This window comes from Channa argus, chromosome 2 (assembly GCF_033026475.1).
Source record: "Channa argus isolate prfri chromosome 2, Channa argus male v1.0, whole genome shotgun sequence".
Classification (NCBI taxonomy): domain Eukaryota; kingdom Metazoa; phylum Chordata; class Actinopteri; order Anabantiformes; family Channidae; genus Channa; species Channa argus.
This window is the reverse complement of record NC_090198.1, coordinates 3,881,416-3,904,931: the sequence shown is the minus strand read 5'-3', so window position 1 is coordinate 3,904,931 and position 23,516 is coordinate 3,881,416. Positions and strand designations below refer to the sequence as shown.

Here is a 23,516-nt window from a genome sequence, read left to right as displayed (position 1 = left end):
AGACAATTGGAAACGTTTTGGGGGAAAACCTAGGCTGATTGGGAGAGATGGCATCCATCCTACTTTAGATGGTGCAGCTTTCTTATCCAGAAATATGGCTGGTTTTATTAGACAACCAAAAGAATGACAATCCAGAGTTGAGCCTAGGATGCAGAGATCCAGTCCTACACGCCTCTCTGCAGTATCCTTACAACCGTCACCCCCCCACAACTCCAACATACCTATAGAGACTGTGTCTGTTCCCCGACCAACTAAATTACATAAACTAAAAACAACAACAAGAGGAGTTTATCACGATAAACTAATAAAAGTTAAGACTACTCCTCTTACAGAACAAACCCCCAAAACTATTAAATGTGTATTATTAAATATCAGATCTCTCTCTTCTAAATCTCTGTTAGTAAATGACTTAATAAATGATCATCAGTTCGATTTATTTTGTCTCACTGAAACTTGGTTGCAGCAGGAAGAATATGTCAGTTTAAATGAGTCAACCCCCCCAAGTCATATTAATTATCATGTTCCTAGAAGCACAGGCCGAGGTGGAGGAGTTGCAGCAATCTTCCATTGTAGCTTATCAATAAACCCTAGACCTAAACATAGTTATAACTCATTTGAGAGCCTTACTCTTAGCCTTTCACACCCAAACTGGAAAACTCAGAAACCACTATTATTTGTTATCATGTACCGTCCTCCAGTCCCTTATTCAGAGTTTTTGATTGAATTTTCTGATTTTCTATCTGATTTAGTGCTTAGTACAGATAAAGTCCTTATAGTGGGTGACTTTAACATTCATGTAGATGCTGACAGTAACTGCCTCACACTGTGTTTAATTCATTATTAGATTTAATTAGTTTTTCCCAAAATGTAAATAAACCCACTCACTGTTTTAGTCACACATTAGACCTTGTCCTTACATATGGAATTGACGCAGATAATTTAACAATATTTCCTCACAACTCTCTTCCGTCTGACCATTTTTTAATATCATTTGAATTTACAATAACGGACTATATAGCAGTTAGGGAAAAATTCCACTATAGCAGATGCTTAAATGAAAAAGCTGTCAACAAATTTAAAGAAATTATTTTTTCATCATTTGCTTCATCATATGTTAATACAATGGAAAGTAGTCTCCTTAATGTTACTCCTGCACAAGTAGATGATCTTGTTGACAATTCTGCAGCCTCACTACGTACAATACTCGATAGTGTTGCCCCTCTGAAAAAGAAGGCAGTAAACCAGCAGAGGTGATCAGAGGGAATTGTTGTTCCAGAAATTTAGAAGAATCTCACTTAGCCTGGAAAAACTTTTTAAAAATGTACAAAAAAGCTCATAGTGATACCAGAACAGCATATTATTCATCATTAATAGAAGAAAACAAGAACAACCCCCGGTTTCTGTTCAGCACTGTAGCCAGGCTGACTAAGAGCCATAGTTCTGTTGAGCCTACTATTCCCTTAACTTTGAGCAGCAATGACTTCATGACTTTCTTTATGAATAAAATTGTAGCTATTAGAGAAAGAATTCACCAGATCCTCCCCCCAACAATTACAGAGAGATCTTCATGTACAGCAGTGCTAGAGTCATCGATAAGGCCCCACTCCCTGTTAGACTGCTTTTTACCCATAGATCTCTCTGAGCTAACTTCAATTATTACCTCATCTAAACCAACAACCTGTCTGCTAGACCCTATTCCAACTAAGCTGCTCAAGGAAGCTTTACCCTTAATAGATACGTTCATATTAGATATCATCAATCTATCTTTAGAAACAGGCTATGTACCACAGGCCTATAACGTAGCTGTAATTAAACGCCTACTTAAAAAAACCCTGTCTTGACCCAGGTGTTTTAGCCAATTACAGACCAATATCTAATCTCCCCTTTATTTCTAAAATAATTGAGAAAGTAGTTGCAAAACAATTATGTGATCACCTTTATAGGAATAATTTGTATGAAGACTTTCAGTCAGGATTTAGAGTTCATCATAGTACAGAAACAGCACCAACGAAGTGACCAACAATCTTCTCATGGCATCAAATAATGGACTAGTGTCTATACTTGTTCTGTTAGATCTTAGTGCTGCATTCGATACCATTAATCACAACATTTTATTACAGAGATTGGAACATGAAATTGGGATTAAAGGAACTTAATTTAAATCTTATCTATCTGATAGATTTCAATTTGTTCATGTTAATGATGAATCCTCCATGCAAACAAAGGTTAGCTATGGAGTTCCACAAGGCTCTGTGTTAGGACCAATACTTTTTACTTTATATATGTCTCTTTTAGGCAACATTATTAGAAAACACTTAAATTTCCACTGTTATGCTGATGATACCCAGCTATATCTATCTATGGAGCCAGATGAAAATAATCAGTTAATAAAGCTTCAAGCCTACAAGACATCAAGGCCTGGATGTCCCACAATTTTTTACTTTTAAACTCAGACAAAACTGAAGTCATAGTATTTGGGCCCAAAAATCTTAGACATATGATGTCCAACCATATAACAATATGGTTGGACATCATATCCAACAACTCTAGATGGCATAAGTCTGGCCTCCAGTACTACTGCAAGGAAGCTTGGAGTTATTTTTGATCAGGATTTGTCCTTTAACTCACATATAAACCAAATCTCTAAAACAGCCTTCTTCCTACTACGGAACATTGCCAAAATTAGGAGCATCCGGTCTCAAAGTGATGTAAAATGGTCCCTAGGTTGGACTACTTTAACTCCCTACTTTCAGGATGCCCCAGTAACTCCCTAAAGAGCCTGCAATGAATCCAAAATGCTGCAGCCAGAGTGCTGACTGGAATTAGCAAGAAAGATCATATTTCACCTTCACTAGCTTCTCTCCATTGGCTTCCCATTAAATTTAGAATAGAATTTAAAACCCTGCTTCTTACATATAAAGCTCTGAATGTTCAGGCTTCATCATATATAGAAGATCTCATAGCACCATATCATCCCAGTAGACCACTTCGCTTTCAGAATGCAGGCCTACTTGTGGTTCCCAGAATTTCCAAAGGTAGAATGGGAGGTAGAGCCTTTAGCTATCGAGCTCCTCTCCTGTTGAACCAGCTTGCAGTTCAGATTCGGGAAGCAGACATTCTCTACTTTTAAGTCTAGGCTTAAAACCTTCCTCTTTAATAAAGCATATAGTTAGTTATAGTTATGCTGCTATAGGCTTAGACTGCTGGGGGACCCACCCCCCAAGCCACTGAGCTCCTTTCCTCCTCTTGACCATCTCTCCTCTCCTCTCACCCCACAATTGTCACCACTGTATGTCATTAACTCTGTGTGTTCTTTCACGTAGTTGTCTTTGTCCTTCTCTGTCCCCCTCTGTCTGTCCCTTTCTGCAGGTGTCCCCCTGCTTTGAAGCTGTGTGTCTTCCAGCATGCAGCTACTGGTCCTACCAATCTGCCTGATGTTTTGTTGTTGCTTTGTGTTGCTCTGTTCTTTTCTCTCTTCACTTTCCACTCACCCCATCCGGTCGAGACAGATGGCCGTCCACCCTGAGCCTGTTTCTGCTGGAGGTTTCTTCCGTTAAAGGGAGTTTTTCCTCTCCACTGTTGACTATGGCTTGCTCAAGGAGGAATTGTTGGGTTCTCTTTATACATCTTTATAATCTTGACTTTATTCTGTAAAGTGCCCTGACATGACTTTGTTGGGAATTGGCGCTATATAAATAAAGTTGAATTGAATTGAATCGAATAAATGAGCACAGCGAATAAACGTGTATAACTAAAAAACACTGTAGAATAAACTCAATTCATTGTAATCCAGTGCTGACTAAAGTCTGGTAACGTGGGGCTGCTTACATTTACCTGAATGTGTTGTGAGCTTATGCTATCTGAGCTATCTCGTTATATGAGCTAGTTATATGAGCTATCTCGCTCATATTTATTAAATGTATCCTTTGGTATCAGCCAGTATCTATCAGAACAAAGCATCAGACCTCAGGAGACAAATTACTCTCAAGTGTTTTAATGTGAAAGTCCGGTGACTGGTCCCACCTCAGGTTTTTTTTTTTTTGTTTGCTTATTTTGGATATCCAAAATGATGTCAGAGACATCAGTGCGCCATTTTGGCACATATTAGAAATCTGCAATATATTATTTTATATATATATAAATCTGTGATTAAAGGTATCTGTAATTACATTTTCACTAGTCAAATTACGACTAGTCAAATTTTAATTTTGAATATCTGGAATTCACACTACGGATTGTTAAATTTCAATTGTAGATATCTTAAATTTGTTTTCCCATTCAAGTCAATGGGACATTCTGACTAATCAAAATGTAATCACATATATCTTTAATTAAAATTCAGACTAGTTAAAATGTAGTTGCAGATATCTTAAATTTTAGTTTTGTCCAGTCATCAATAAATTTCAGGTATCTGAAATTTGAATTTGAACTCTTCAGCTCAGTGATCCAATGATGAACGAGCTACCAAACTCACTCCCAATATTTAAAAAACTGCTGAAAACAGAGCTCTTCCACACTTTCCTATGCACTTAACTTCCTATTCACTTCCTTTCTGATCTTTCTTGCACTTGCATTTCATGAAATGTAAACACTTTTCTGAAAGGACTTTGTTTTGATGTTTTCTCTGACTTCATCATGCGAAGGAGAAATTGCATTTCTTTAAATGTGATATGAGGAGGGGCGGGGTTGTTTCAGGACACGGGGAGGACTCGAAAAACAACTTTGAGATTAAAACAAGCTGCGATAGCGCAGCTGGATCCGTTGTGTACGACCGTTAGAGCTGAAGAAAAACACATTTACACAGTCAGGTAAGTCAGTGCATCACCGAGCACAGCTGACCTTTAATGAGCCATAGATTTGCGTGTGTTTTTTGATTTCTTAAATCCTCTTGGCTGTGTTATATATTGCAGCACCGCCGTCTTGTTATTTACTCGGATTTAATATCGTCGGTATTGTAATGTATGCGACAGCAGAAGTTCACTTGGATGAAACATTAATGCCTAAGCAAATACTCAGCTGTTTTGCTCTGTGAACACCGACAGACTGGTATGAGTAAAAAGAAAATGGTATCTGTGAATGTGTTTTTTGCATATGAGTTGTTGAGGGGTTAAACAGAACATTTCAGATATCCACAACGTCATTCTTCCTTGGAAAAATGACATCACATTTGTCGTTTATGTGTATAGGTCTTGCAATTTTAGATATAGAACTTCATTGCAAGAATGAACATTGTGAATATCTGCAATTGAAATCATACTACGAAAAATTATGCCAAGCGTTTTTAACATTTAACAGTTGAATATCCATAATTACATTTCAGATATCAAGAACTGCTTTTTCACTAGTCAAAATTACAGTGTGACTAGTCAAATTTATAATATAAGATTTCTACAACTGCATTCTGACTAGTAAGAAAGAACATTTAAGATATCTACAATTACATTTCAACTAGTCACAATTCCTTCGTGGATATTGAAAATATTTACTGAAGTGACAGAATTCAAATTTCAGGTACCTAAAATTTATTTATGACTGGTGAAAACTGTAATTTAAGATCTCTGCAACTACATTTTAACTAGTCAGAATTTTAATTAAAGATATCTGTAATTACATTTTCACTAGTCAAATTACGACTAGTCAAATTTTAATTTTGAATATCTGGAATTCACACTACGGATTGTTAAATTTCAATTGTAGATATCTTAAATTTGTTTTCCCATTCAAGTCAATGGGACATTCTGACTAATCAAAATGTAATCACATATATCTTTAATTAAAATTCAGACTAGTTAAAATGTAGTTGCAGATATCTTAAATTTTAGTTTTGTCCAGTCATCAATAAATTTCAGGTATCTGAAATTTGAATTTGAACTCTTCAGCTCAGTGATCCAATGATGAACGAGCTACCAAACTCACTCCCAATATTTAAAAAACTGCTGAAAACAGAGCTCTTCCACACTTTCCTATGCACTTAACTTCCTATTCACTTCCTTTCTGATCTTTCTTGCACTTGCATTTCATGAAATGTAAACACTTTTCTGAAAGGACTTTGTTTTGATGTTTTCTCTGACTTCATCATGCGAAGGAGAAATTGCATTTCTTTAAATGTGATATGAGGAGGGGCGGGGTTGTTTCAGGACACGGGGAGGACTCGAAAAACAACTTTGAGATTAAAACAAGCTGCGATAGCGCAGCTGGATCCGTTGTGTACGACCGTTAGAGCTGAAGAAAAACACATTTACACAGTCAGGTAAGTCAGTGCATCACCGAGCACAGCTGACCTTTAATGAGCCATAGATTTGCGTGTGTTTTTTGATTTCTTAAATCCTCTTGGCTGTGTTATATATTGCAGCACCGCCGTCTTGTTATTTACTCGGATTTAATATCGTCGGTATTGTAATGTATGCGACAGCAGAAGTTCACTTGGATGAAACATTAATGCCTAAGCAAATACTCAGCTGTTTTGCTCTGTGAACACCGACAGACTGGTATGAGTAAAAAGAAAATGGTATCTGTGAATGTGTTTTTTGCATATGAGTTGTTGAGGGGTTAAACAGAACATTTCAGATATCCACAACGTCATTCTTCCTTGGAAAAATGACATCACATTTGTCGTTTATGTGTATAGGTCTTGCAATTTTAGATATAGAACTTCATTGCAAGAATGAACATTGTGAATATCTGCAATTGAAATCATACTACGAAAAATTATGCCAAGCGTTTTTAACATTTAACAGTTGAATATCCATAATTACATTTCAGATATCAAGAACTGCTTTTTCACTAGTCAAAATTACAGTGTGACTAGTCAAATTTATAATATAAGATTTCTACAACTGCATTCTGACTAGTAAGAAAGAACATTTAAGATATCTACAATTACATTTCAACTAGTCACAATTCCTTCGTGGATATTGAAAATATTTACTGAAGTGACAGAATTCAAATTTCAGGTACCTAAAATTTATTTATGACTGGTGAAAACTGTAATTTAAGATCTCTGCAACTACATTTTAACTAGTCAGAATTTTAATTAAAGATATCTGTAATTACATTTTCACTAGTCAAATTACGACTAGTCAAATTTTAATTTTGAATATCTGGAATTCACACTACGGATTGTTAAATTTCAATTGTAGATATCTTAAATTTGTTTTCCCATTCAAGTCAATGGGACATTCTGACTAATCAAAATGTAATCACATATATCTTTAATTAAAATTCAGACTAGTTAAAATGTAGTTGCAGATATCTTAAATTTTAGTTTTGTCCAGTCATCAATAAATTTCAGGTATCTGAAATTTGAATTTGAACTCTTCAGCTCAGTGATCCAATGATGAACGAGCTACCAAACTCACTCCCAATATTTAAAAAACTGCTGAAAACAGAGCTCTTCCACACCTTCCTATGCACTTAACTTCCTATTCACTTCCTTTCTGATCTTTCTTGCACTTGCATTTCATGAAATGTAAACACTTTTCTGAAAGGACTTTGTTTTGATGTTTTCTCTGACTTCATCATGCGAAGGAGAAATTGCATTTCTTTAAATGTGATATGAGGAGGGGCGGGGTTGTTTCAGGACACGGGGAGGACACGAAAAACAACTTTGAGATTAAAACAAGCTGCGATAGCGCAGCTGGATCCGTTGTGTACGACCGTTAGAGCTGAAGAAAAACACATTTACACAGTCAGGTAAGTCAGTGCATCACCGAGCACAGCTGACCTTTAATGAGCCATAGATTTGCGTGTGTTTTTTGATTTCTTAAATCCTCTTGGCTGTGTTATATATTGCAGCACCTCCGTCTTGTTATTTACTCGGGTTTAATATCGTCGGTATTGTAATGTATGCGACAGCAGAAGTTCACTTGGATGAAACATTAATGCCTAAGCAAATACTCAGCTGTTTTGCTCTGTGAACACCGACAGACTGGTATGAGTAATAAGAAAATGGTATCTGTGAATGTGTTTTTTGCAGATGATAGATATCAAGAACTGCATTTTCACTAGTCAAAATTACAGTGTGACTAGTCAAATTTATAATATAAGATTTCTACAACTGCATTCTGACTAGTAAGAAAGAACATTTAAGATATCTACAATTACATTTCAACTGGTCACAATTCCTTCGTGGATATTGAAAATATTTATTGAAGTGACAGAATTCAAATTTCAGGTACCTAAAATTTATTTATGACTGGTGAAAACTGTAATTTAAGGTATCTGCAACTACATTTTAACTAGTTAGAATTTTAATTAAAGATATCTGTAATTACATTTTGACGTCAGAATGTCCCATTGACTTGAACGGGAAAACGAATTAAAGATATACACAATTCAATTCTGAGTATCCGTATTGTGAATTCCAGATATCTTTAATTAAATTGTGACTAGTCAAATTCAAATTACAGATATCCAAAATGACATTTTGACTAGTCATAATGTCATTTAAAGATAACTTTAATTTAGTGCATTTACAAGATATCTTTTTTATTTACACCTGCATAGAGGGACAGAGCGAGGGAGACAGAGAAGGACAAGGCAACTACGGGAGAAAAACACACAGAGTTAGTGTCATACCACGACATATGTGGGGTGAGAGGAGAGGAGAGAGAGACAACAGCAGGAAAGGAGCTCAGTGCATTGGGGGGTGGGTCCCCCAGCGGTCTAAGCCTACAGCAGCATAACTATAACTAACCAAGCTTTATCAAAGAGGAAGGTTTTAAGCCTAGACTTAAAAGTAGAGAGGGTGTCTGCTTCCTGAATCAGAACTGGGAGCTGGTTCCACAGGAGAGGAGCTTGATAGCTAAAGGCTCTACCTCCCATTCTACCTTTGGAAATTCTGGGACCACAAGTAGGCCTGTATTCTGAGATCAAATTGGTCTATTAGGATGATATGGTGCTATGAGGTCTTCTATATATGATGGAGCAGGGTTTTAAATTCTATTCTAAATTTATTAGGAAGCCAATGGAGAGAAGCTAGTGAAGGTGAAATATGATCTCTCTTGCTAGTTCCAGTCAGCACTCTGGCTGCAGCATTTTGGATTCATTGCAGGCTCTTTAGGGAGTTACTGGGGCATCCTGAAAGTAGGGAATTACAGTAGTCCAACCTAGAAGTAACCAATGCATGGACTTGTTTTTCAGCATCACTTTGAGACAAAATGCTCCTAATTTTGGCAATGTTCCGTAGGTGGAAGAAGGCTGTTCTAGAGATTTGTTTTATATGTGAGTTAAAGGACAAATCCTGGTCAAAAATAACTCCAAGGTTCCTTGCAGTAGTACTGGAGGCCAGACTTATACCATCTAGAGTAACAATATGGTTGGACATTATATTTTAGATTTTTGGGCCCAAATACTATGACTTCAGTTTTGTTTGGGTTTATAAGTAAAAAACTGTGGGACATCCAGGCCTATATGTCTTGTAGGCTTGAAGCTTGATTAACTGATTATTTTCATCTGGTTCCATAGATAAATATAGCTGGGTATCATCAGCATAGCAATGGAAATGTATGGTGTGTTTTCTAATAATGTTGCCTAAAGGAGACATTTAGGCGTTTACAGGTATCAGATAGATAAGACTTAAACCAACCTAGTGCAGTTCCTTTAATCCCAATTTCATGTTCCAGTCTCTGTAATAAAATGTTGTGATCAATGGTATCGAATGCAGCACTAAGATCTAACAGAACAAGTATAGACACTAGTCCATTATTTGATGCCATGAGAAGATCGTTGGTCACTTTGTTGGTGCTGATGAACTCTAAATCCTGACTGAAAGTTTTCATACAAATTATTCCTATGAAGGTGATCACATAATTGTTTTGCAACTATTTTTTCAAGGATTTTAGAAATAAAGGGGAGATTAGATATTGGTCTGTAATTGGCAGGGGAGACTGATGCACAGGAAGGTAGAGCAGTTGTCCACCAATCTCACAGTTGTTGGTTCAATCTTAAATTAAACTGAAATCTGAAATTATGACTAGTGAAAATGTAATTACAGAGTGGGACACTGAGAGGACTGAAGAGAGTAGACAGGAGTACAGGGAGATGCAGCGTAAGGTGAAGGTAGAGGTGGCAAAGGCCAAACAAAGAGCATATGAGGACTTGTATGTTAGGTTGGACACTAAAGAGGGAGAGGTGGATTTGTACAGGTTGGCCAGACAAAGAGATAGAGATGGGAAGGATGTGCAGCAGGTTAGTGTGATTAAAAATGAGGATGGAAATGTATTGACAGGTGTCAGGAGTGTGATGGGAAGATGGAAGGAGTACTTTGAAGAGTTGATGAATGAGGAAAATGAAAAGTAACGAAGAGTAGAAGAGGTGACTGGTGTGGAGCAGGAAGTAGCAACGATTAGTGAGAGTGAAGTGAGGAGGACATTGAAGAGGATGAAGAGTGGAAAGGCAGTTGGTCCTGATGACAAACCTGTGGAGGTATGGAAGTGTCTAGGAGAGGTGGCAGTAGAGTTTCTGACTAGTTTGTTTAACAAGATCTTGGAGAGTGAGAGGATGCTGAGGACTGGAGGAAAAGTGTACTGGTACCAATTTTTAAGAACAAGGGAGATGTGCAGAGCTGTGGCAACTACAGAGGAATAAAGCTGATGAGCCAAACAATGAAGTTGTGGGAAAGACTAGTGGAAACTAGGCTAAGGACAGAGGTGAACATTTGTGAGCAGCAATATGGTTTCATGTCTAGAAAGAGTCCAACAGATGCAGTATTTGCTTTGAGGACGCTGATGGAGACGTACAGAGAGGGTCAGAGGGAGTTGCATTGTGTCTTTGTAGATTTAGAGAAAGCGTATGACAGGGTGCCGAGAGAGGAGCTGTGGTATTGTATGAGGACGTCTGGAGTGGGAGAGAAGTATGTTAGAGTGGTGCAGGACATGTATAAGAGCTGTAAGACCGTGGTGAGGTGCTGTAGGTGTGACAGAGGAGTTCAAGGTGGAGGTGGGTCTGCATCAAGGATCGGCTCTGAGCCCCTTGTTGTTTGCTCTGGTGATGGACAGACTGACAGATGAAGTTAGACAGGAATCTCCATGGATTATGATGTTTGCAGATGACATTGTGATTTGTAGTGAGAGCAGGGAACAGGTGGAGGAAAATCTAGAGAGGTGGAGGTCTGCTCTGGAAAACAGAGGAATGAAGCTTAGCCACAGTAAGACAGAATACATGTGTGTCAATGAGAGGGACCCAGGTAGAACGGTGAGGTTACAGGGAGCAGAGGTGAAGAAGGTGCAGGACTTTAAGTACTCAGGGTCAACGGTTCAGAGCAATGGAGAGTGTGAAAAAGAGGTGAAGAGGTGAGTGCAGGCAGGTTGGAACGGGTGGAGAAAAGTGTCAGGTGTGTTGTGTGATAAAAGAGTATGAGCGAGAATGAAAGGAAAACTGTTCAAGACGATGGTGAGACCAGCGATGTTGTTCGGCTTAGAGACAGTGGCACTGAAGAAAAGACAGGAGGCAGAGCTGGAGGTAGCAGAGCTTAAGATGTTGAGGTTCTCTTTGGGAGTGACGAGGATGGACAGGATCAGGAATGAGGACATCAGAGGGACAGCTCATGTTAGATGTGTTGGAGATAAAGTCAGAGAGGCCAGATTGAGGTGGTTTGGACATGTTCAGAGAAGAAACTGTGAATATATCGGTAGAAGGATGCTGAGGTTGGAGCTGCCAGGCAGGAGGTCTAGAGGAAGAACAAAGAGGACATTTATAGATGTAGTGAGGGAGGACATGAAGTTAGTTGGTGTGAGAGAAGAGGATGCAGAGGACAGGGTTAGATGGAGGCACATGATTCGCTGTGGAGAGACCTGAAAGGGAGCAGCCGAAAGGAAAAGAAAAAGAAAATGTAATTACAGATATGTTTAATTACAGTTTTGACTAGTCTGACGTATATTCCAGATATCCATATATATGGTAAAACAGCGCACTGATGATTGTGACGTAAATGTGACGTAAGCAAAACAAGCCGTGAGGTGGGACCAGTCACCGGACTTTCAATGGAGTATTTCCAGCTTTAGTTACTTTTATTTTTGTCCACTTCAAAGGAATGTATAAAACTTTTGCTTCACTAAATGTCGGTCACTAAATGTTGGTTTTTGCAGATGTAGATTCTTAATACAAAATCTAACTAATAAACTGTGAATTAATCACCTGTCAAATTAGCTTGAACTTTACCAGCTTTGCCATTTTTCTTCCACACTGACTTGTAACTATGGCCCTTATTTTTGTGTTAATTATTGTAGACTTTTTTGCCACTTTTTCACCACCGTTACGTGTGTTGCCTGCGTTGCCCCAGCAGAGGGTGTGTTGTGACATGAGCGAAAAGATGTCTTCACGTCACACTGGGAAATTAGAAATTTAAGTACAGTACATTAAAATCAGCAGACTGTTCATTTTTATCTTTTGACTTATGCAAATGTAGCGTGAGCAGCACGCGTGTTCCTCATTGTCAGGCAAACTTATCATTTCAAATAATTTTGCATGGACTTTGTAGTTACTATGTATAAAGCATTACACCATTTAACCAATAATATTTCGACTAGTCGACTAATTTGGTTTTCAGTGTCACTCATTTCTGTTTAGCATCTAAAAGTAAGCAAGACCGAGAGACATTTCAATAACAAAGCATGTCAGTTCTTGGAAATAGATTTAACTTTCTCTTTCAGTATGTATATAACCACAAACAATAGGTTTGAGGCCACAATTGTTTCTTTGACTCCAAGGTTTCAAAACTTTATAAAAACAACCAGAATCTTACATGTTTGATATGTAAAAATTAAAATTGTTAAGGCAATTTTGAACAATTGCATGTTTGAACTTGCCCCTCAAAATGCAGTTTGTATTAAAAGTGCCCTTTTATATATGCTCATAAACTAACACTTTACCTTGGTAATCTTCCATAACTGTCTAAAGAAATCGTCATGCTCAATGTGACATAATAAGGGATTCTGTAGTGAAACTTAAAGCCATGAATTATCTATGAAACTGCATTTATGGAAAAAAGCTTTATTTCAAGCAAAGTGTATGTATTTGGTATCTGGGTACATGCTGTATTTTCACCAGGTCCTCTCATAGCTTGTACCAAGGTTTAAACAGACTCTTTATTATTTATTAAGCTAGTGAAACTCAACAGTACACTTAACCATCCACTTTCTTATCTTGCCAGTGGCTCAACGAAGGGATGGCTCCACGCATAGATGATGTCATGCGTCTGTGCTGTGAAATATCAGCTCATGATCAGATCAAGGTTGCAGTGAAAAGCTGCGCCAAGGGAGCAATGGTGACAGGAGGATCTGCCTTTGTAGGTGGGCTGCTTGGTGGACCTTTTGGGATTGCTGTTGGTAAGAATCAATATTCAGATAAATACAAACTGATTCTGACTGTTGTGTGTCAGAATCAGTGCTTTGAGATAGTAGCTGTGTAGAGGTCCATCCCTTTTTGGAAGATGCAAAACTTTGAGCAGGCTGTCACTCACATGCGAGAGCTTCAGAAGATAGACGAACCCAAAAGCACATATTTAAGGCTTGGTGTTTTTCCACTTTCTGTGTTCAAAAAGGTCATTAGCTCAAACATATAAGTCATGCAGATATGCAAAATATGGGTGTCTACATGGTTTCCTGAAAAGAAATGTAAATGAAAAGAGAATATAATTATGTTTTAATCATTTGAAACATATTTTTAATTGTAAATATTAAAGAGAGTAGTATAGAGTCTTTGTTCAAGAATATACAATATGCTCATTTTGAATTTGATGCCAGCAACATGTCTCCATAACTTTGGGACACAGACCTGTAATATAAATGAAATATACAAGACCTTCCCTGAAAGGTTATTGTCTGGCTGGCAGCATTTGTTGCTTCAAAACATGCATATACTCATCAGCCACAATAATAATACATTTTGTGTTAGTCCCTATTAAATAAAGACCTTTCACTTTTTACCATCTACCATCCAAGCTGTTTGTCTTTGTCACCTGTTTATCATAGGCATGATTACATTTTTTCCACAACATCAAAACCAACAGAGCTATCTAATGCTGTGTAACCTCCATGTGACCTTGCAGTTGTGAAAGCATCGCAATGTGCATCACTTTTTTAGGAAAGCTGTCATGAAATCCTGGAGGGTCAGATTAATGGTGCCCTCATGGATGTGCAAGTTACACATTGTGTGCAATAATGGCCCCCCAACCCCCCGCTGCCCCCTCTCCTTCACCTCAGTCTTAGGATTTTATTAGTTAATGTTAGTTAATGTAGTTAGGTAATGTAGACTAGAACTGTCAACCAGTGCTCAGCTCCAAAAATCGCAGTCAACTTGATGTGGTGATGTTACTGTTGACCATGTTTATCTGATGTCACAGCTTGTCTGGACAAAGTCAGACAGCAAAATAAGCACCATGCATTAAGTGCTGATCATCAGTGATCCGTTCTGAACAGTCTTTACCCACCAGCTGCCTATGTCTTTCTCAGGTGGAGCAGTTGGTGGCGTTTTGGGCTCCATGCTGGCCAGTGGTCAGTTCAAGCCTCTGCCTGAGATCCTGATGGAGCTGCCGTCTCATGAACAACAGAAGCTCTATGAAGTTGTTAATGTTGTCTTGGTTAACCTGGACTGGATTGACGAAGCCCAGCTAATTGCCCTTGTGATGGCCAATGCCACCCTCCAGCAGCAGGTTACTGCTGCGTTACTGAACTACGTAACAAATGAACTCCGAGCAGAGGTGTGTTATGAAGACTAAGGTATGATTAGAAGACGGATTTTCAGAATGAAGAATCCTGCCAAATACCAGCAGAAGCTTTTTTAAAATATATTTTCATACTTGGCTGTGATCTAGACAATTCTGAACTTAAAAAGAACTTTGACTTGTCACTTGAAAAATTACGATAGAACAGCATTGGAAGTTTTGAGTGTGGAAACTCCTGCTAGAAAATGGTTTCAGATTAATGAAACTCTCAAAATAAGGAAAATTTACTTAAGCTCTATTAGAAAATGATATTGGAAATGACAATGATGTGTACAGGTCTCATTAAATTCATAGAAGCTATTGTGTGACATTGTGTGATTATGTTTCCTTATTATTTATCCGGCTCCAATTTAATTATGTATTTCTCACCTGACATTGAAAATATTATTTTGATATAATACTGCACACACCCTAATCTTTACTTGAATTTTATAACGCCCTGGACATATTAAAATGGCCGGTGATAATTCCAACTCCTTAGAAATCCACCATCACAGGACCAAATGGCTATAATTCAGTTTCCCTAAAGTTACCTAAAAAAACAATTACAGGCAGACTGCAGGTGGTCTGACAGTACATGTGCCTGCACTACATGTTGTTGAACCTGGACTCACCAAGGACCTATGCATAGGTTTTGTGTGTTTAACACAATTAAACCTGAGATTCTGTAGTCCAAACATACCCAGGACGTGTAGAACTCCAGAGTCACTAACAAGAGACCCCTCTCAATCTGGACACAACCTGTTTCACCTCCTTCCCTCTAGTGTGTGCTAAAGAACATTATACATTTTCTTACAAATAACCTCTGTGCAGACAGCATGTTGGTGGAGGGGTTAGTTTGAATGTTCTGCCTGTGCCTGTGTGTTTCCTCCGATTTCATCCCACAGTCCAAATATATGCATGTTAGGTTAATTGGTGCTTGTAGTGTGAATGGTTGTCTGTCTGTGTATGTCTCTCTATGTTGGCCCTGAGATAGACTGGAGACCTGTCCATGGTGCACCCCACCTCTTGCCCAATGACCAATGATGTACTTCATTCCCAGCTTCATTCCCATTTTTTTAAATCCACTTTCATACTATTTCAATTGTTCAGTACTCAAAGGTTCACTACTCAGTTACTGACTCAGCGTTGAGCTGTCCTGTAATCATGCTGAAACTGTCACCAAAGGTTAAAAAAACAGAATTAAAAATTTGTATTATTATTATATATTAAAATTATAATACTAAGTAATATAAATTTATTCAAAGAAATATGAATAAATGAATACATATATATATTGTTCTAGAACCAAATGATAATTGTTAAACCTTTAGAAAAACTGCTGAACACTGATCTATAAACTGTATATAATCGGTGTTTACTGATCTGTCCCATTGACTTGAATGGGAAAACGAATTAAAATACAATTCAATTCTGAGTATCTGTATTGTGAATTCCAGATATCTTTAATTAAATTGTGACTAGTCAAATTCAAATTACAGATATCCAAAATGACATTTTGACTAGTCATAATGTCATTTAAAGATAACTTTAATTAAGCACATTTACAAGATATCTTTTTTATTTATTTATTTTATTATCTTTTTGGATGTCTCAAACTAAGATATCAATTAAATTCAATTCAACTTTATTCATATAGCACCAATTTACAACAAAGGCACTTTACAGAATAAAGTCAAGACCATAAAGATCCCTCCCTTTAACGGAAGAAACCTCAAGCAGAACCAGGGTCAGGGTAGGCGGCCATCTGCCTTGACCGGTTGGGATGAATGGAAATGAAGAGAGAAAAGAAAAAGAGCAACAGAAGCAACAACAAAACATCGGGCAGGTTGGTAGGACCAGTAGCTGCACACTGGAAAACACACAGCTTCAAAGCCTGGGGACACCTAGTCTAGAGCCTAGACTTAAAAGTAGAGAGGGTGTCTGCTTCCCGAATCTGAACTGGGAGCTGGTTCCACAAGAGAGGAGCTTGATAGCTAAAGGCTCTACCTCCCATTCTACCTTTGGAAATTCTGGGAACCACAAGTAGGCCTGCATTCTGAGAGTGAAGTGGTCTACTGGGGATGATATGGTGCTATGAGGTCTTCTATATGAGATGGAGCCTGACTGTTCAGAGCCTTATATGTAAGAAGCAGGGTTTTAAATTCTATTCTAAATTTAATGGGAAGCCAATGGAGAGAAGCTAGTGAAGGTGAAATATGATCTCTCATGCTAGTTCCAGTCAGCACTCTTGCTGCAGCATTTTGAATTATTTGCAGGCTCTTTAGGGAGTTACTGGGGCATCCTGAAAGTAGGGAATTACAGTAGTCCAACCTAGAGGTAACAAATGCATGGACCAGTTTTTCGGCATAACTTTGAGACAGGATGCTCCTAATTTTGGCAATGTTCCGTAGGTGGAACAAGGCTGTTCTAGAGATTTGTTTTATATGTGAGGTAAAGAACAAATCATGGTCAAAAATAACTCCAAGGATCCTTGCAGTAGTACTGGAGGCCAGACTTAGGCTATCTAGATTAACAATATGGTTGGACTTCATATTTCTGAGATTTTTGGACCCAAATACTATGAGTTCAGTTTTGTCTGGGTTTAGAAGTAAAACGTCTTGTAGGATTGAAGCTTCATTAACTGATTTTTTTCATCTGGTTCCATAGATAGATATAGCTGGGTATCATCAGCATAGCAATGGAAATGTATGGTGTGTTTTCTAATAATGTTGCCTAAAGGAGACATTTAGGCGTTTACACGTATCAGATAGATAAGACTTAAACCAACCTAGTGCAGTTCCTTTAATCCCAATTTCATGTTCCAGTCTCTGTAATAAAATGTTGTGATCAATGGTATCGAATGCAGCACTAAGATCTAACAGAACAAGTATAGAGACTAGTCCTTTATTTGATGCCATGAGAAGATCGTTGGTCACTTCGTTGGTGCTGTTTCTGTTCTGAACTCTAAATCCTGACTGAAAGTCTTCATACAAATTATTCCTATGAAGGTGATCACATAATTGTTTTGCAACTATTTTTTCAAGGATTTTAGAAATAAAGGGGAGATTAGATATTGGTCTGTAATTGGCAGGGGAGACTGATGCACAGGAAGGTAGAGCAGTTGTCCACCAATCTCACAGTTGTTGGTCCAATCTTAAATTAAACTGAAATATGAAATTATGAAATTATGCATATATGCTAAAACAGCGCACTGATGATTGTGACGTAAATGTGACGTAAGCAAAACAAGCCGTGAGGTGGGTCCAGTCACCGGACTTTCACATGTCTCCTGAGGTCGGATGCTGTGTTCTGAGAGATTCTGGCTGATACCAAAGGATACATTTTATAAATATGAGGGAGATAGTTTTAACTCAAGCTCATTAACACTCGGTGCTAGTAACTTAAATCTTCAACGGGACTGGGGAGATTGCTGTCGATCGTTACTTTAGTGGGACAGTCTGAAGGAGGATCTTAGGATGATTTAGTTATATTTCAGTTGTAATTAGACGTGATAAGTAACAGAGTTCATGTACTTAAATGCTGTACTTGAGCACAATTTTGTTGCACTTTTACCTTAATGGAGTATTTCCAGCTTTAGTTACTTTTATTTTTGTCCACTTCAAAGGAATGTATAAAACTTTTGCTTCACTAAATGTCGGTCACTAAATGTTGGTTTTTGCAGATGTAGATTCTTAATACAAAATCTAACTAATAAACTGTGAATTAATCACCTGTCAAATTAGCTTGAACTTTACCAGCTTTGCCATTTTTCTTCCACACTGACTTGTAACTATGGCCCTTATTTTTGTGTTAATTATTGTAGACTTTTTTGCCACTTTTTCACCACCGTTACGTGTGTTGCCTGCGTTGCCCCAGCAGAGGGTGTGTTGTGACATGAGCGAAAAGATGTCTTCACGTCACACTGGGAAATTAGAAATGTATGTACAGTACATTGAAATCAGCAGACTGTTTTTTATCAGATTTTTATCTTTTGACTTATGCAAATGTAGCATGAGTAGCACATGTTGTCTTTGTCTGGTAATTATTATTATTGTTATTATTTTGCTTACTTTACTTTCTTGCTTTTCTGATCGGAAGTATTTGAATAAAAACGGGAAAAATGAAATTGGGCGAATGGGTGAATGAGAAGCAATGTAAAGCGCAATGGGTAGAAAAGTGCAGACCATGTACCATTTGATTTCAAGACATAAATAAACGAAATAATCAGTTTTTGTTGGGTGTATTAAAACCGTTTACTTAGGCAATATTTGCAAAAGCCTCCTACTCTAGGTGTAAACATTTTTTATGTACTGTGTCGGAGTGGAAAAGAAAGAATATGACTCACGTACATTAGCTCAGCTGCCGGAAGTTGTACATTTTTATTTGCTGCCTGTCATGCACCTATAATAGGAAGATGAGTTTTAGGGCAGCGGTGTTGCCTTACATTTGGCATCGTGGGTGGTGAACTTGGATGCGTGGTTGTGACGCGCTGAACACGGAGTTTTCAACTTGGATACATCGGACGTCTGACGTACACCGAACACAGCACCAATGGGTATTTGTGCAAAGCAGGAAGTAGAATGATTGTCGATTCCATTCAGAGATCATAGAGCAAAACTGCTTGTGTATGTAAAGCTCAACGTAGCACTTCGCGCTAGATAAAACTAAAGGTAAGACATTTAAGCGTCATATTAACTTCGTAACAACGCCATTAGTCATATTCAATGTTAATATTAAAGCGACCTATGTTTGTTTACCCTGTAATAAAAGCAGCGTGTTCCTCATTGTCAAGCAAACTTATCATTTCAAATAATTTCGCATGGACTTTGTAGTTTTTTTTACCGTGAATGGTCTGGGATTCGCCTGTGCGAGGTTCACAAACGAATCCGTTTCTCCAAACTCAATGCAAAACGTGTAATTAAAAAAAGAGAACGTTGAGTTTAAATATAAATGCCTACAAATTTATTACAGAAATTTTAGGAATCGACAGCGGCCACGTTACTATGTATAAAGCATAACACCGTTTCACCAATAATATTTCGACTAGTCGACTAATTTGGTTTTCAGTGTCACTCATTTCTGTTTAGCATCTAAAAGTAAGCAAGACCGAGAGTCATTTCAATAACAAAGCACGTCAGTTCTTGGAAATAGATTTAACTTTCTCTTTCAGTATGTATATAACCACAAACAATAGGTTTGAGGCCACAATTGTTTCTTTGACTCCAAGGTTTCAAAACTTTATAAAAACAACCAGAATCTTTCATGTTTGATATTTAAAAATTAAAATTGTTAAGACAATTTTGAACAATTGCATGTTTGAACTTGCCCCTCAAAATGCATTTTTTTATTAAAAGTGCCCTTTTATATATGCTCATAAACTAACACTTTACCTTGGTAATCTTCCATAACTGTCTAAAGAAATCGTCATGCTCAATGTGACATAATAAGGGATTCTGTAGTGAAACTTAAAGCCATGAATTATCTATGAAACTGCATTTATGGAAAAAAGCTTTATTTCAAGCAAAGTGTATGTATTTGGTATCTGGGTACATGCTGTATTTTCACCAGGTCCTCTCATAGCTTGTACCAAGGTTTAAACAGACTCTTTATTATTTATTAAGCTAGTGAAACTCAACAGTACACTTAACCATCCACTTTCTTATCTTGCCAGTGGCTCAACGAAGGGATGGCTCCACGCATAGATGATGTCATGCGTCTGTGCTGTGAAATATCAGCTCATGATCAAATCAAGGTTGCAGTGAAAAGCTCCGCCAAGGGAGCAATGGTGACAGGAGGATCTGCCTTTCTAGGTGGGCTGCTTGGTGGACCTTTTGGGATTGCTGTTGGTAAGAATCAATATTCAGATAAATACAAACTGATTCTGACTGTTGTGTGTCAGAATCAGTGCTTTGAGATAGTAGCTGTGTAGAGGTCCATCCCTTTTTGGAAGATGCAAACTTTGAGCAGGCTGTCACTCACATGTGAGAGCTTCAGAAGATAGACGAACCCAAAAGCACATATTTAATGCTTGGTGTTTTTCCACTTTCTGTGTTCAAAAAGGTCATTAGCTCAAACATATAAGTCATGCAGATATGCAAAATATGGGTGTCTACATGGTTTCCTGAAAAGAAATGTAGATGAAAAGAGAATATAATTATGTTTTAATCATTTGAAACATATTTTTAATTGTAAATAGTAAAGAGAGTAGTATAGAGTCTTTGTTCAATAATATACAATATGCTCATTTTGAATTTGATGCCAGCAACATGTCTCCATAACTTTGGGACACAGACCTGTTGTTGCTGTTGTAATATATGCAGGATGTGGTTTGATGTTGTATTTCTGAAATATACAAGACCTTCCCTGAAAGGTTATTGTCTGGCTGGCAGCATTTGTTGCTTCAAAACATGCATATACTCATCAGCCACAATATTAATACATTTAGTGTTAGTCCCTATCAAATAAATGCCTTTCACTTTTTACCAGCTACCATCCAAGCTGTTTGTCTTTGTCTTTGTGTAACCTCCATGTGACCTTGTGTTTAAACATTGAGAAAGCATCGCAATGTGCATCACTTTTTTAGCAAAGCTGTCATGAAATCACACATTTTACTCCGCAACAATTACAAAAAGGTCCCCAAAATCCTGGAGGGTCAGATTAATGGTGCCCTGAATGAAAAGAGAATATAATTATGTTTTAATCATTTGAAACATATTTTTAATTGTAAATATTAAAGAGAGTAGTATAGAGTCTTTGTTCAAGAATATACAATATGCTCATTTTGAATTTGATGCCAGCAACATGTCTCCATAACTTTGGGACACAGACCTGTAATATAAATGAAATATACAAGACCTTCCCTGAAAGGTTATTGTCTGGCTGGCAGCATTTGTTGCTTCAAAACATGCATATACTCATCAGCCACAATAATAATACATTTTGTGTTAGTCCCTATTAAATAAAGACCTTTCACTTTTTACCATCTACCATCCAAGCTGTTTGTCTTTGTCACCTGTTTATCATAGGCATGATTACATTTTTTCCACAACATCAAAACCAACAGAGCTATCTAATGCTGTGTAACCTCCATGTGACCTTGCAGTTGTGAAAGCATCGCAATGTGCATCACTTTTTTAGGAAAGCTGTCATGAAATCCTGGAGGGTCAGATTAATGGTGCCCTCATGGATGTGCAAGTTACACATTGTGTGCAATAATGGCCCCCCAACCCCCCAACCCCCCGCTGCCCCCTCTCCTTCACCTCAGTCTTAGGATTTTATTAGTTAATGTTAGTTAATGTAGTTAGGTAATGTAGACTAGAACTGTCAACCAGTGCTCAGCTCCAAAAACCGCAGTCAACTTGATGTGGTGATGTTACTGTTGACCATGTTTATCTGATGTCACAGCTTGTCTGGACAAAGTCAGACAGCAAAATAAGCACCATGCATTAAGTGCTGATCATCAGTGATCCGTTCTGAACAGTCTTTACCCACCAGCTGCCTATGTCTTTCTCAGGTGGAGCAGTTGGTGGCGTTTTGGGCTGCTGGCTGACCAGTGGTCAGTTCAAGCCTCTGCCTGAGATCCTGATGGAGCTGCCATCTCATGAACAACAGAAGCTCTATAAAGATGTTATGGTTGTCTTGGGCAGCCTGGACTGGATGGACGCAGCCCAGCTAATTGGACTTGTGATGGGCAATACCACCCTCCAGCAGCAGGTCACTGCTGCGTTACTGAACTACGTAACAAATGAACTCCGAGCAGAGGTGTGTTATAAAGAATAAGGTATGATTAGAAGACGGATTTTCAGAATGAAGAATCCTGCCAAATACCAGCAGAAGCTTTTTTTAAATATATTTTCATACTTGGCTGTGATCTAGACAATTCTTAACTTAAAAAGAACTTTGACTTGTCACTTGAATAATTATGATAGAACAGCATTGGAAGTTTTGAGTGTGGAAACTCCTGCTACCTGATTTTACCAAGAAGCTGATGCTCTGATGCTCTTCATAGAAAATGGTTTCAGATGAATGAAACTCTCAAAATAAGGAAAATTGACTTAAGCTCTACTAGAAAGTGATATTGGAAATGACAATGATGTGTACAGGTCTCATTAAATTCATAGAAGCTATTGTGTGACTGTGTTTCCTTATTATTTATCCGGCTCCAATTTAATTATGTATTTCTCACCTGACATTGAAAATATTATTTTGATATAATACTGCACACACCCTAATCTTTACTTGAATTTTATAACGCCCTGGACATATTAAAATGGCCGGTGATAATTCCAACTCCTTAGAAATCCACCATCACAGGACCAAATGGCTATAATTCAGTTTCCCTAAAGTTACCTAAAAAAACAATTACAGGCAGACTGTCAGACCACCTGCAGTCTGCCTACATGTGCCTGCACTACATGTTGTTGAACCTGGACTCACCAAGGACCTATGCATAGGTTTTGTGTGTTTAACACAATTAAACCTGAGATTCTGTAGTCCAAACATACCCAGGACGTGTAGAACTCCAGAGTCACTAACAAGAGACCCCTCTCAATCTGGACACAACCTGTTTCACCTCCTTCCCTCTAGTGTGTGCTAAAGAACATTATACATTTTCTTACAAATAACCTCTGTGCAGACAGCATGTTGGTGGAGGGGTTAGTTTGAATGTTCTGCCTGTGCCTGTGTGTTTCCTCCGATTTCATCCCACAGTCCAAATATATGCATGTTAGGTTAATTGGTGCTTGTAGTGTGAATGGTTGTCTGTCTGTGTATGTCTCTCTATGTTGGCCCTGAGATAGACTGGAGACCTGTC

The 23,516-nt window shown here is 37.9% G+C and overlaps 2 protein-coding genes across 2 annotated transcripts; both read left to right on the top strand.

Annotated features, from left to right (window-relative positions):
* Nucleotides 1-7,546: 7,546 nt before the first annotated feature.
* LOC137109726 (protein C19orf12 homolog) lies at nt 7,547-15,030 on the top strand. The gene is made up of 3 exons (XM_067494948.1): nt 7,547-7,692; nt 13,151-13,325; nt 14,451-15,030. Exons 2-3 carry the CDS (start codon nt 13,166-13,168, stop codon nt 14,714-14,716), a joined length of 426 nt encoding a protein of 141 aa, XP_067351049.1. The 5' UTR covers nt 7,547-7,692; nt 13,151-13,165; the 3' UTR covers nt 14,717-15,030.
* Nucleotides 15,031-19,185: 4,155 nt separating this feature from the next.
* On the top strand, nt 19,186-22,830 carry LOC137109742 (protein C19orf12 homolog). The gene is made up of 3 exons (XM_067494949.1): nt 19,186-19,374; nt 20,376-20,550; nt 22,218-22,830. The coding sequence occupies exons 2-3, from the start codon at nt 20,391-20,393 to the stop codon at nt 22,481-22,483; spliced, it is 426 nt and encodes a 141-aa protein (XP_067351050.1). The 5' UTR covers nt 19,186-19,374; nt 20,376-20,390; the 3' UTR covers nt 22,484-22,830.
* Nucleotides 22,831-23,516: the final 686 nt, after the last annotated feature.